Source organism: Microtus oregoni, unplaced genomic scaffold (assembly GCF_018167655.1).
Source record: "Microtus oregoni isolate MIOR12 unplaced genomic scaffold, Mior012 000000F_ref0000247, whole genome shotgun sequence".
NCBI classification, from domain to species: Eukaryota; Metazoa; Chordata; class Mammalia; order Rodentia; family Cricetidae; genus Microtus; species Microtus oregoni.
The window spans coordinates 46,215,034-46,230,631 of record NW_024543059.1 but is presented as its reverse complement, the minus strand read 5'-3'; the positions used below and the strand labels follow the sequence as shown (position 1 = coordinate 46,230,631).

At 38.4% G+C, this 15,598-nt stretch overlaps 1 protein-coding gene across 1 annotated transcript in view; it reads right to left on the bottom strand.

The window, feature by feature from the left end:
* The window catches only part of LOC121464656 (ankyrin repeat domain-containing protein 7-like), a 30,757-nt gene extending 15,436 nt beyond the window's left edge, over nucleotides 1-15,321 (bottom strand). Inside the window, exons 1-6 of the mRNA XM_041677715.1 lie at nucleotides 15,071-15,321; nucleotides 12,705-12,819; nucleotides 12,357-12,539; nucleotides 7,226-7,332; nucleotides 6,174-6,311; nucleotides 1,370-1,409 (exon numbers count right to left, since the gene is read on the bottom strand). Coding sequence (XP_041533649.1) covers nucleotides 1,370-1,409; nucleotides 6,174-6,311; nucleotides 7,226-7,332; nucleotides 12,357-12,539; nucleotides 12,705-12,819; nucleotides 15,071-15,321 — 834 coding nt within the window. The remainder of the gene's footprint in view (nucleotides 1-1,369; nucleotides 1,410-6,173; nucleotides 6,312-7,225; nucleotides 7,333-12,356; nucleotides 12,540-12,704; nucleotides 12,820-15,070) is intronic.
* Between the last annotated feature and the right edge of the window lie 277 nt (nucleotides 15,322-15,598).

Below are 15,598 nucleotides of genomic sequence, written 5' to 3'. Positions count from 1 at the left end.
CTTAGGTGCGCTTACCAGGAAGATTCTAGCCTATGTCCATCCTGGGTCGGAGCTTCCTCGCGTCTGCCTCAGAGAGGAGCAGCCTGGCATCTGAACTCACTTCCTCTTCCTCCCAGCATTCTGTTCTGTTTACTCCACGCACCCATGTTCTAACCCATCAGGGCCAAGCAGTTTCTTTATTAGCCAATGACCTTCCTCCATCACATACCTAGTTATGTGCATGCACATCACTTAATAAATCACTAACATTCTTTCTATCGGGATAGAAAATTAGTTTTCTTTTTTATATAAGACATTAAGGACAACACAATACACAGTGAGCTCCTACTTGCATTACTCTTGAGTAAGTACTTTCACTGTGCTGGCTGGTTTTGTTTGGTAACTTGACACAAGCTACAGACATTAGAGAAAAAGGAGCCTCATTTGAAGAAAAGCCTCCATGAAATCAAGCTATGAAGTATTTTTTCAACGAGTGCACAGTTGGGGAGGGCCCAGTCCAAGTGTCTGTGGCCATTCTTGGGCTGATAGTCCTGGCTTCTATAGCAAAGCAGACTGAGCAAGCCATGTGAAGTAGGCCAGTAAGCAGCTACCCTCGATGACCTCTGTATAGCCTTTGCCCTCTGGGTTCCAGCCTTGGTTGATTTCCTTCCTCCAATGATGGACTGTGATCTGGAAGTGGAAGCCAAAACCCCTTTCCTCCACAACTTAGGTTTGAATCAAGGTGTTTTGTCACAGCAGTAGAAACCTTAACTAAGACAGTCACCTTTGTTGGGTAAGTCTCTTCTATTTCCCATCCTACTCCTGCCTACTTCTATTTCCAAAAAAACTTACCTTGTTTTAGACTTGCTGGAGGCTTAGCACCCATATTTCCCAGTTATCTTTGCTGGGAAAGTTGCTTCTCAACTTTCTCTGCAAACCCACAAGCCTATTCCAGAACTAAGGCTGTTTGTGAGCCACCTTTGCTGGATAAGACACTTCTTCCCCTTCCTATCCTCCCACCATTTCCCATTGGAGCCATCTCAATTCCCAAAGGCCTAACTCAATGTATAAAATGAAGATAAAACCTGAAAAACTCAATATCCATTTTGAAAGCTCAGAGGAAAGCCTTACCAACATAAGGAATCAGACAAAAGATAAAATATCAGGATGTAAGGATAAACTTGAAGATTTAGACAAAATGAACAAATAATATGAAAAAATAAAAGGCATAGTAAAGGACCATGCAGGAAATTTGAGACACTATTAAAGAGTCAAATATTTAAATTGTAGGCATAGATAGGGGAGAATAATTCTAAGTCAATAGCCTAGACCATATTTCTAACAAAATCAAAGAGAAAAACTTTACCCAAGAAAGGAAAGATATACATACCAAAATACAAGAAGCAATGAGAACTACAATTAGACAAGACCTGAAAAGAAACACCACAAAGCACATGATAGTGAAACCACTAAATTTACAGGACAAGGAAAATATTGAAAGCTTTAAGAGAAGAAAACACACAAGTCACTTAAAAATGAAAAGCCATCAGAATAACAGTTGACTTCTCAATTGAAATTCTGAAAGCCTGAAGAACATGAAGCAATATACTTCACATACTAAAAGACCATGTATGCCAAACAATATTCCTGTGCCTAGGAAAACTGTCTGCTGTAGGTGAAGAAGAAAGAAAACATTTCCATGAAACAGAGTAAAATAGTGTATCAAACAAAACCTCTAGGATGAATACTGAGTGGAATACTTTTAACTGAAGAAAAGAATGATTATAACTAGAGACTTTTAAAGACAAAACAAAGTTATAATTTAATGAAATATAAAGAGCAGTAAACAACATAAAACATCAAGAAAGGATACTAGAGTCTACACATACCTCTCAATAACAATTCCAATTATTAGTCACCTCAAAATACTAAGAAAAAGACAAAGGCTACCTATATGGATAAAGAAACAAAATTCAACCATCTGTTGTCTACAAAAAAATTATAGTTTTAAAGTCAGGAATTATCTTACAATAAAAGGATGAAAAAAAATATTCTTAGCAAATAGTATTAGGAAGCAAGCAGGTACTGCCATGCCAATATCTGATAAAATGAATTCAAACTAAAATGAACCAAAATGGACAAAGGCACTTCATACTAACAAAAGTATCAATTAATTTAGTTAATTAATATATACACACCAAATTCTGTTGCATCCAAAGTCATAAACAATCAACTTGATAGAATTAAAGGTACAGAAAAACACAAACCCAGTTATAGTAGGTGAAATCAAAAGCACAATTTTCCTAATATATAGGTCATCTGGCCAAAAAAAATAGGAAAAGGAAAATTAAATGTCAACTTCATCAAATCGACCTGAAGGATAATTAATGCATCACACAAACACCAAAGAATATACAGTCAAGAGCACATAGAAGCTCCTCAAAAATAGAGTATATGCTGGGGCACAAAGAATGTAAAGAAATAAAAAAAATTTTAAAAATGCCATGTATCCTATCTGACTATTGTATAATAAAACTTAAAATTGATAGCAAAGAAAGTATAGTATGCATATAAAGTCATAGAGATTTAACAACTCATTACTGAATGGATCAGAATGGAAATCAAAAAAGAAAAAGAGTCCTAAAATAAATGAAAATAGAAAGAAAACACAAATAAAACTTCTGTGACAATTCTGAGAGTGCAATTCATAGCTTTAATTATCTACATTAAAAGATCATAAAGAAGAAAAATAAATGACTTAAATATTTCACTCAAGAATTTGGAAAAAAACAAGAACACTCCAAACCCCCAAATACTGAATGGCAAGAAATAATAAAAAAGAATGCATTAGATACAAAGAAAACACCACAAAGAATCAAATAATACAGTGAGTCTAAGAGCTAGTTTCTAAGAAGACAAACAGAATCAAAAGACCCCCTCTTCAAAGAAGTGCCTCTGTATAGCAAGCAGAGACCATCACCACAATCTACAAGTAGACACAAAACAGAGGTCAACAGAAAGTACGGATCCAAGTCCCAATGGATTCATCTGCATCACAGCTTCAGCATTTATGACTCAGGAAATGTCACAGAAGAGGCAGGTGGAAAGACTGTAATGAGTCTGGAAGTCTGTTGTGAAACAGCTGTATAAACAAGATCTGAACAAAGACAATATCAAAAGACATGCTAACAAAGAAGGAGTAGCCCTCGAGGTCCCTGCTCGTGCTCTCTCTCCATCTGCTCCTGATTTGGACCTTGAGATTTCAGTCTGGTGCTCCAGTGTGGGTCTCTGTCTCAGTCTCCTTTCATCGCCTGATGAAGGTTAATATTCAGAAGGATGCCTGTATGGGGATGATCGGGAACTCACCAAGGCCAGCTGGCCTGGGTCTGAAAAAGCATGGGATAAAACCGGACTTGCTGAACATAGCAGACAATGAGGACTACTGAGAACTCAAGAACAATGGCAATGGGTTTTTGATCCTACTGCACATACTGGCTTTGTGGGAGCCTAGGCAGTTTGGATGCTCACCTTACTAGACCTGGATGGAGGTGGGAGGACCTTGGACTCCCCACAGGGCAGGGAACCCTGATTGCTCTTTGGGCTGATGAGGGAGGGGACTTGACCGGGGGAGGGGGAGGGAAATGGGAGGCGGTGGCTGGGAGGAGGCAGAAATCTTAAATAAATTAATAAAAAAAAACCCAAAAAACAAAGAAGGAGTAGGGTAATCTCAGAGGGTCATGCTCCTGGATAAGGAACTGGAGAAAACTAATGACTATTTAGACATGGGGAGTTACTGACACTCAGGGATGAGCACTTTCTGCTCTACATTCGTTATTTATGGGAAGTAAAAATGAATTTTAATACAACTATAATACGTGGGTGGGGTAGTTGGAAAGATGACTTAAAAGTTATGAGTACTTTTTGCTCTTAGAACAAGGATTCAGTTCCCAAAACTTATATGGTATTTTCCAACCATCTATAACTCCATCATCTCATTCCCACAACCACCAGACATGCACAAGAGATACATGCACACATAAAATGAGCACAGAACTCCAATACGGTGTAGTGTGATGACTGTTAAGGAAATAGACAGCATGTTAACATTTTTCAAAGGAAAAATTATTCAGAACAGTGAATGGTCTAGGGGCGAGACAAAAGCAGAAGGACTGTCAACAACATGCTAATATCAAAATATTTTTAGATGTGAGTTAAATTTCCTGCACAAAACTGACATACTTTTTAGACAACACAGTTTTATACAACTAATTTCTTAAATAATTTCCACCAAAACATACACTTCGTTTTGTTTTTTAACTGCATAGGAGGAGCTGGAAAGAGGAACACAAAATGGGAATGATGCAATTATATTTTAATTAAAATGTATTTAAAAAATTAAAACTCCTCTTTGAGGATGTAGGGTAAGGGGAACACTCTGGTGGTGGAAGTACAAACTTGTACAGTCACTTGGGAAGGCAGTGTGGCAGTTCTTCAAGAACCTTGGAATAGGTCTATCTTAAGATCCAGCTGTACCACTCATGAACATCTTACCAATGATATTCTCTTATAGAAATCAGAACATTCTTCCTCCACCCTTTCAAATCTGAGGAAAGACTAGAGAGGATGAAACTGAAGAAGACATACCTGTGATGTCACTCTGTTGACTTGAGAATAGCCAGTCCTCATACTCCAAAATTATACTCTCTCTTCCATGTACAGACATGGTGGTAATAAAGTTATTATTTTAATACTGACAGGAAAGAATTCATCAACATATTAAATTCTTAAGTATTAAACAGTATCAGACATTTTATCAGAACATATTACTATGTCCTTTAGGTTTATAAACTCTAAAACTTTTTATACAATTTCTCACTGAAGAAGGAAAAAAAAAGTAAAATGTCAAATCAGTGGCAATACAGTTCAGATCATCTAGATTATTTTGACAGGATAGATGGTGCCCTGGTATTAGAAGGATTTCTAAATCTCTTTTTCTGTGACAGTGTTTCTCTTAAGCTCCAAATCTCTGCATTTACTACCTGAGTTCACTAAGATGGCTCTGAAAATTACACCACCTAAAACATGCACAGAATTAGTGAAGCACTATCAAATTTTCTTCTCAATCTTGGGCTGATTATAATCCCAAATGGAAACCACTGTGTAGTTCATAATTGAGCCTATGAATAAATGCTACAACTGTAAGATATTGTTATTACTGAAGTATAGAGGTAGTCCAGGGTGAGAACACTACTGAATTTCATGACATGGGTTAGTCTATTGCTACTCTTCCTTTACTCAGAAATGACATACTAAAGTGAGTTTTTTATACTGATTTTGAATCTTCATGCTTAACCCCAACTGACACAGAAGACAGAGTCAAATTTTACACATGAATAAGCATACTGATGAGATGTGATGGGAATTAGCTATAAAAACAGTTATTATTCTTCCCAAGAATTGTAAACTAATGGTTTTGTTTCCATAAAATTATTAATAAATTTTGCCTTCAGAAATGTTTACAAAATAGATATGTTATCATCTACATAGCAAAATAAAAATCTCTGATTAGTAAATAATGAAATTTTTTCCAAATGAAAAAAAAAAGAATTTAGATTCACAGAATTTTAGTCAGCGTCTTCCTTCTGGGGTAAAGTTGGAAAATGTCATGAATTCTTGAGGTACAAAAGCACTTGATAGACCAAACACTTCTTGCCACTTTCCCTGAGATAGGTGAAAGAGAGCTGTCACAACCATAGATTGTGCTGCAGAAGACGATAGAAGGGAACCTTTGTATATAGATTACTATTATCAAAGAAAGAATGCATCTCTGCCCTCTTTCTGCAAGCTTTTGGATCCATGTGATTATTTAGTACATCCGCAAACTCATTTCGTGGTAGAAAAGAGAGACTTCTCCGAGGCAGCTTACTGTGATGACCTTCTAGGACAATGGGATAGTTTGAATAGGTGACAAGACAACATTACTTAACCCTGAAAGAAAAATCTCCTATACACATTGCTACTTTTGACTATTATGTCTTTTTTTTTTTTTTGCTCTATGGCAGGTGGAGTTAACTAAAATACCTCCATTCTGTAAGTATTTAAATAATGAAATCCCATCTGGTGTAAAGTACAACATTTGTAAGAAATTTGTGCCTATGTTCAGTACTAGTTTGTATTTTAATGTATATACTTACACTTTGCGTTTTCCTGCCATGGCATACTGCAGTGAACTCCACCCAAATGCATCCTTTGTGGAGTGGTCCATACCTTTCTTCAGTAACAGCTCAACAATATCCTCAGAATCCCATTTAACTGCATACATGAGCGTTGTTCTAGAATGACAAAGGCAATTAAATTACTTACACGGTGAATTTAATATATTTTGTCAATTCAGTGTATGGCCTGCATGTGTAGTATTGACCATTTACTAACCATTTAAGCATCTTGAAAGCTCAGAGTTCAGATTTTTAAGTATTTTTTATTTAAATTTATTTATTTATTAAGAATTTCTGCCTCGTCCCCACAACCGCTTCCCGTTTCCCTCCCCCTCCCCCGATCAAGTCCCCCTCCCTCTCCCTCATCTGCTCGAAGAGCAATCAGGGTTCCCTGACCTGTGGGAAGCCCAAGGACTGCCCACTTCTATCCAGGTCTCGTAAGGTGAGCATCCAAACTGCCGAGGCTCCCACAAAGCCAGTACGTGCAGTAGGATCAAAAACCCACTGCAATTGTTCTTGAATTCTCAGTATTCCTCATTGTCCGCTATGTTCAGCTAGTCCGGATTTATCCCATGCTTTTTCAGACCTAGGCCAGCTGGCCTTGGTGAGATCCCAATAGAACATCCCCATTGTCTTAGTGTGTTCAAAGAAAAAAGTTTAAAGCAAAGTGTCATCCAACCTATGGTTTTAACTTTTATACATACTAGAAGAAATTAAAATTTTATAGTTATTAAGAATTTCAAGATATATCAGTAATTGAACTAATAGTGATCAATTAGTTTTTTCAAAACACTAATATAAAATCTATCAGTTCATATAAGATTCTAAGCAAGAAAAACATCTCGTTATCATGGGGAATGTGAACCTGACTATGTATTGTTCTCTGTTATAGCCATTTCATAAAATCGGTATTTTTTAGAAAAAATAATTGATGTTTTGTTGATAAATCTAGTATATTCCCATAATATTTTTGAGTGATTTTTTACTATTCTTGACCACAAGTAATGTATTAAATATTCAAAACACAGTACCTTTGAAAGTCATCACGTGCATAAATGTTTGCACCATGATTTATTAAATGTTTAGCCATGAGAAGTTTCCTTTCTCTGAGTGCTAGCAGCAGAGGTGTAAATCCATCCTGTAATGATATCCATGAATAAGTCACAATATTACATTATCCATAACTGAAATGAAAACCATACAGCTAGCCCCATGAACATAGTGCTTACCACAGACTAGAGAGCAGTAGTCTTTGTCTCCTCAGCCCATTGTGCATTTTCAGATTTCTCAGCCTTGCAATGCTCCAACCCTGTTTACAGTTGTCACAAGACTCTAGTCCTCTCATGGGAAACATCTTGTCCCATGAACCACTGGTTCCTGTCACAGCATTTACCATGGAATTTTGGAGTCCTGTTGTTATTTCCATCTAAGGAAAGTTTCCTTAGAATATCTCAAGAAACCCAAACCACCACAAAGAAGCAAAGGTTTTCAATCCTTTGTTACATGGATGAGTTAAATTTTCTTCACTATGTCAGAAGTTCTCCTGTGTTTCAAAAGACATGTAGTAGACACCCCATTTCCCAATAGAGAAATTTGATTAAGCATTATGAAAACAACCCAGCCATAAGCTCTTTAATTTACAATCTATCCTGCTTGCAAGATGTGCTGGAGCAATGATGACCCAGATATTGTGGGAGTGACCAACCAATAACAAGTAAAATTTGAGACCCAGGCCATGAGACAGAGTCTATGCCAGATGCTTTCTGGATAACCAGAACCAGGAAACTGGGTATTCCAGGAATCTAGGGTAGAACCAACCACTACTGCCCTCTCCACCACTGCAAAAAGACATCAATGAAAAGTTTCATAATTCTATTATTTTCCTAAATCAGGGCCTAGGCCAGTCATCGTCAGAGAAGTTGCGTCTGCAGCTGATGGGAGAGGATGCAGAGACCCACAGACAAACCTTAGGCAGAGAGAGAGCCCAAGTTAGAGTTCCCCTTTGGGTCCCTCTGCCTGGCACCAGAACTCTCCAGAAGAGGGAGAGGAGGAATTATGGGAGACAAAAGGGTTGAGGACACAGGGAGAGCAAGGCCAGAGTAGTCAACTAAGCAGGACCCTTGGGGGCTCAGAGACCTAAGTGACAATCACGGAGCCCGCATGTGTCTGTATTGGTCCTTTGTATGTATGTTATGGTTGTTGACTTCGTGTTTTAGGCTGACTCTTGACAGTGGGAGTGGGGATGTCTCTGTCTCTTTGCTCTTGGGATCCTTTTGTTTCTATGGGGTTGCTTTTCCCAGCCTTGATCTGAGGTTCTGTGCCTGGTCTTATTGTATCTTGTTGTGGTGTGTTTGATTGATATCCTTCAGAGGCCTGCACTTGTCTGGGGGTGAGGGTGGTGGTAGATGAGGACATGGAAGAGAGTGGAGGAGGAACTTGGAGGTGTAGAGAGGAAAGGAAGCTGTGGTTGGGATGTATTGTATGAAAGAATAAATAAAAATTAAAATAAGAGTTATGACAAAATTGTGGAATTGTTCAGCATTAAGAAATATTTTCTGAAATCCTGTTGGACAAATGTTCTGTGGGGCAAACATTAGCAACAGCAGAAGTTGTTTAAGAGACACAATTCTCAGAAGTTTGTGATGATATGGAAGTTTCCTGAGGACACCGTGGAACCTCTGCTTGATTCTCTTATGAGGGAGGACCAGGGTAACAATGTCAGGATCTTGCTCCAAATAGGTCACCAAAGAAATGGACTCAAAATGAGTGAGACTTCAGAGAAAACTTGATTGCTTACCTTGAAATGAATTCTGTACTTTAATAAAATGAAAACTGTCTTATAGTTTAGAAAGCCCAGTACATGATTTTAAAAAATGTTTTAATTTAAATTGTTGATAAGTTCCTATATGAATACTATATTGCATAATTTGTACACCATCACTTCTCCAGTTCCTCCTTACCTTCTTGCTCTCAAACTCATGATCTCTTCTTTATTAAGGTTACACACTTACATGTATTTGTAAAAACTAATTCCATTTAATGTTGGTCATTTCTCTGTCTCTCTCTGTGTGACTCTCTCTCTCTCTCTATCCCTCTGTCTCTCTTTCTCTGTGTGTGTGTGTGCATGTGTCCGTGCATGTGTGTGCATGTATTTATGTCTGGACATTGGGGTTGGATTTTTTCAGTGAAGAAAAATGAATTCTTCCCTCATCAGCCATGCGTTGTGGGCAAATTTTCATTTAGGGGTAGAACTTTGAAAGTTTCCCCCATCAGTGTTTACACGTCAACTGATGTTCTCATTGTACAGGTCTTGTTTAGGTCACCATATTATTGAAATTTAATAGGTGCAGTATTCTTTTCATATCTAGAACACACTATCTTGAAAAAGGCATTTTAGTCTGTGGATCATAGTGTGTGAGGACAACCCCCTTTCTCAGTGCTCCCTGAGCCTTAAGTGTGGGGTTTTATTGTAGGTGTGCCCATTGTGCAAAGGCTCCCATGGGCATTTACTCTCTGCATTTTGACCAGTTGTGAATTTCTCTTATACTCTCTCCCTGTTAGAGTCTGTATAACACTATTTCTGTTATACTCTCTATCAGCTTTGTGTCTAAGTCCAAGTTACAGAGTGACTGTAGTGTTCTAAATTAGTGCATACAGATCAGTACAATTGAGTGTTTAATGGTAGGTAATGCATTGCTCACCTACAATTTTCCTAAGAATAACAACTTAGGCAGTAATCAACATGGAGCAATGATCTAAAGATATTTAAAACAAGATGATTCAAATGTGACAGCACAATAGTAATTCTGTCAAGAGAATGAAGGGTGTTGGAGAACCATGGCTTGTAAGTTAACCTGTGTTAACTAGTGAGACCCTACATAAAAACCTACATACTTGAGGTCAATTGGGGTTTTAGGATTATCGTTATCAGTGAGATTAAAACCATCTATTGTAGTGTGCATAGAGTTATGCCACAAGGGGTGAAAAAGCTCTCCCCAAACCCATAACTAATGAGATGCCCAGTGCCAGGCAAGAGAACCCTTCTCTGCAGTACTGGGAATCCCAGAAAGTTCCCAAACAATACAAGCTCTTGACACTACTCGTGAGTTCTCCCTGTAACTTGAATTTTAGATCTTGTTAATAAAGACAACACCTATTTTAGACACAGGACTGGAAGGAATCAAGCTGGAATTACTCATGGCTTCTTCCCATACAGACTAACTCTCCTAGAAAGTGAGAGGGTGCTAAAAGAGCTCTGGAGCATACTAATCTTCAGCTATCCTAAATTTATATCAAAATCACCAAGAAATAATGATAGTAGACTCAAACACCTGTATAGGCAAAAAAACCAAGCAGGTGAAATGAGTAACTCCTGCTGTGTTTGTTTGCAAATAGAACACACTTGGATGTTGGATAATGGAAGTGCCCCCTGAAGGGAACCATTCAATCTAATAGGGTCAATGGAGATAGAACTTGATTTTTTAAGATCAGGATGAAGTTGGAGTTATTAAAATTCTCCTAGAGATTGAATGTGCACTGAATTTGCAAAGGGTATATATGGCCGCACTGTCTCCTAGCCATCTAGTTTATTTATTAAAATTTGATCCTTTGCTGCATGTGAACACATCCTTGGATAAGTATGCAAATCAAATATTGGTAGCACAAGCTGTAACAGACCCCCAAATGTAGTAAAGTCATTGTGGTGATTATTTTTATCTAACAACAACACCAACTAGAGTTACTTAGGAAGAAAAATTTTGGTTGAGGGATTATCTACATCAGTTTGACAAATGGACATCGCTGTATAAAATTATCTTGATGGATGGTTGATGAGGTGGTCCCATACATTGTGCTTGGGACCATAGCCCAGTTTGGGAATAGAGCTGTGTAAGACTTCAGAGGGCCAGCTGAGTGTTAAGAGAACAGGCAGCATGGATTCATTCATTTCTAGCCCTCTTGAGGTTATATGAGATGTGAATAGCTGTCTCAAAATCCTGCCTTTGTGATTTTCCCAATAATATGCAGTAATCTGGAACTGCAACCCAAATAAACCTTTTCACAAATACTTTCAACAGATGCATAAAAGAAGGTTGTATTCTCTAATACTTCTTTCAAGAAGTCAACACTTTTCTTCCTCATTTAAAATCACATTTGGAGAGTTCCACACAATGTGTTTTGATCACATTAACTCGATTTACTAAACTAATTCCCATATCCAACCCACTTCTCCACTCACATATCTCTCTGCACTCATTGATAAAACCCTCTCTCAAGTCTCAGTGCTCACTGCAGAAGATCACGGGAATGACTCTAAGAGCCAGAGAAACTAGATGACTACAAAGATACAGTGTCTTCTGCATACAACAGAGCAGATAGGCATATGAAGTGATAGCCATTGTGAAAACATTCACAAGCTCAAGCGACACAAAATTCAGTGTGGATACAGGAATTTAGCATGAAGTTTTGCTCCTAACTGAGGCCTTATTGACAGGTGATAGATGCTGGGAGGGGATAGTCATTTTTATTCAAATATGTAGTCTCTGGTAGCCTAATCATGCTCCAGTGGATGGTCATGTACTCATAAGTATATGGTCTGCACAAATGACTCAATGAATTAGAAAATTGTTGTAAGGAGGGTGCCTGTCTATTTCCCACCCAGACTCCTGAAATAATCACACAGAAACTGTATTAATTAAAACACTGCTTGGCCCATTAGCTCTACCTTGTTGTTGGCTAATTCTTACATCTTATTTAACCCATCTCCATTAATCTGTGCATCACCTCGAGGTCATGGGCTTATAGCAAAGTTTCAGCACATCTGTCTCCAGAGGCGGCTCCATGGCTTCTCCCTAACTCCTCCTCCTTTTTCCCAGCATTCAGTTTAGTTTTCCCCACCCCACCTCTATTCCCTCCCTGTTCAGGCCCAAGACAGTTTTTTTTTTTTTATTAACCAATGGTATTCTCAGCATACAGAGGGGAATCCCACATCAGAAAACAAACAGTAACAAAATATCAATATTTAAATGAATACCAGTCAAGTTATTTCAAAGCATCAGTCAAGGAATACTTGGACATAGAAACATGGAAAATTGACCCTATACATGACACTGTTAAAACACATGATTTTCAAATGCTTGGGAATTCCATTTAGAAAATAGTTACCTTTGTAGTTTCCTCAATGTTTCCCCCAAATTCAAGAAGACTGGTGGCAATAGTGGCAATCTCTGGCTTGTTTACATACACTGCCTGATGTAATGCTGTTTCTCCCTTAGAATCTTTAATATTGGGATCTGCTTTGTTATCAAGGAGAACAGAAACAATCTTTGTCTCCCAGCTTTGTACAGCCTGTGGATATTGAAAAAAGGGAAACCTTATCCATACAAAGAATTCAACATAAATGTCCCCCTAACTTATTCCTTCACCATGATTTATATATAAGTGACATTAATTTTACTTTCATTTTAACCATTTACATAAAATTCATTTCTGAAATTGAAGACTTTGAACTACCTTCATTAGTGGTGTGCACTTTTGATCATCAAGTGCATTTACGTTGCATTTATTATGTAAAAGGAAATTAACCAGATGCAGATGGCCATAAAAGCAGGCGAAATGGAGTGCAGTTCTGTGGGAATGAGAGATATTTTTAGTGAAACTGCAGGGCATAATGTCAACATACACAGTCACTTACATACTTACAATTATGTAGCGTTTAACTCCTCTGACCCATAAACCAATATTTATTTTTTTCCAAAATTATATTTATTTGCTCTTATTATTTACTATATTAGAAAAATTCACAATATAGAACTTTTATGACAGTGTGAATAAAATCCACAGCTCCTGCAGCTAGGTACTAGCTGTGATTTCCTTGTCGGTAAACTGGGTGTTAAAAGTATGCCTCTCCTACCAAATTACGATACAAAAATAAGGACCTTTGCAATGACTCAGAAAATATTCATGAACAGCAAAATATCTGCTTAATGTTAACTCTGTAATAAATACATTCCAAGTCAGTGTTAGTTCCATTGTATCTCTTTTGCAATTATATTAAGGACTACATACTTTATACAGTCTAAGATAATCTCTTCAAAATTTGAAACATGGTCTACTTTAAATTTTTGCTCCTGCTGCATCAACCCACAGGTAGCTAGGGTTGTAGATATGACACAGTACCCAGCTTAAATTCTCTTTTCTCAAATTTTAATTCATTAAAATTGGAAAATCGTTTATAATTCATAATGTAAAACCGTCACCGATACTTGAAAGCAATTCTTAATGCACAAGTAGAATGTCACCTTGCAATCCATGGTGTCTTAAACTGAGACTGTGACAGAGATGGACACCATTCCTAGTCTTTACACTGAGGTTTAAAAATGCTAGCTGTGAAATTACTATGAATAACTAAGAGCAAGAATCTAGGTGCACAGGAGGCTTTGCTTTAACTTTTAAGGAACTTAAGCCAAAGGAAACTTGGGATTTGAATAAGTAAGTGTGACTCTTTCTTGACATTAGTTAGATTCACCATGTATATGTAAACCAGATATTTGCTATGTCTAATGTCAGCATCTAATAGCAAATTTCACAAGGGAGATTTAGGACACCTTCAGCTGCGCTCACATTGGATAAGCAAGATGAGTTTGTTGCTCTGTAAGTTATGAAACTCCCAACAAGCTTTGTTGGCCTCTACCAGGAGTAACAAAAACTGTCAGAAGTAACTTGCAGATAACCTGGACTTGTGAGAAAATGGTGCTATGAAAACTGTGGCTGATCAAGGCAGCCCTGAATAACCCCTGAGAACGATATGAAGTCAAGCTTAGGAGAAATAAGAAATAGGCATCTGTGGAGACGTGAGAACGGCATCCCTAGAACACCAGTGATGAGAAGAAAAGGAAAGGGAGCAGCACAAAGCCATCTTTCAAATGAGTAAGGAATATAAATGTCCATACTCATTAATATAAATTCATATTGGATTTTATATGGACAAGTTTAGGTGAAAAGATATGTAAGCATTACAGCTCAGATGGAAAGGTATCCTGGCAGTCAGGAGTGAAGAGATTTATTGGGAGGATAAAAAGAACCAGGAGGGTGGCCTGGCAAGAAACAGCAAAGGAATGAGCAGAAGGCAGGGATTATACCATTTCTTGAGGAGGGGAGGTAGAACTTTTCAGGGGAAAGATTTCCAGGGTGGGGATTGGTGGGATTTTAAGTGCAGAGACTGGGCATTTTACTCTGTATGGGGGAGGGCACGGTCCAGTCCTTAGGGAAGTTATAGTGTTCTATGAGGGAACCTGGCTGCTCATGTTTTTTTTTTTTTTTTTTGGCTTTTCGAGACAGGGTTTCTCTGTAGCTTTGGTGCCTGTCCTGGAACTAGCTCTCATAGACCAGGCTGGCCTCGAACTTCCAGAGATCCGCCTGCCTCTGCCTCCTGAGTGCTGGGATTAAAGGCGTGCGCCACCACCGCCCGGCTTGCTCATGTGTTTTGAGGGACGTACAGAAGACATATTATGAGGAACGTTACCTAAATTCCACACTTTCCAATTTTAGAGCATTTTTTATTGTGTACATTGAAGTTAAATCACATGTCTTTGTATTTTGTTATGTTATTCTATTTCATGGTCAATAAAATACTCTATGGGGGAGTTATGGGTGGATGATAAACCTGTTGGAGATCTGGTCTTGTGCTTCTCCAGCTCCAGAAGATGATCTGGACACTGGGCCTCTCTGTTATCTCAGGTGCCATGGAGACTGCGGCACAGAGAGCGTAACTGGGAATTCTCCACACCGATTGCCCGCGATGGAGCTAAGGAAGGTAGGATTCTCCCGTCACCCAATTTCCTCATGGCCTCTCATCCTTAGCTTCCAAACGTTCTTACCGATTCCTTTCATCCTTGTCATTTACGTGAAACTTCTTCTTAGACAGAAGGCGCATCATCACCTTGCTCCTTCCTTCACAAACCGCTTCATGGAATTTATTCTCAGGGTCATAAGGCTGTGCGTACCTATCCTCCGTGCGACAGTCACAACAGGACAAGCTCCCCTTTCCAATGCTCGGGCCGTCACAAAACCCCAAAGGGGTTTTTGGCTCTTTCTTAAAGCTGAAGAGCTTCCCCAAGGTGGAGAACATCACCGCGGCTACCTTTTTGCCAGATCAACACTAATAACTTTAAATACGAACTTTTTTCCACTGGTCGTCTAACAACTAGAGCCTAACTCTGTGAATCCCAGAAGTCATAAGATCTGGTTTGACCAAACAGACGCTGACAGTTACTAACAGCCATTGCTAAGCCACACTGGTAAACAAAAGCATGTCTGCACTTCCTCGAGGATAACTGACAGCTCAGAACAAATAGTGCTCACTGCGCATGTGCAGTGTAAACATGTAAATCTATGCTTATCCTGCA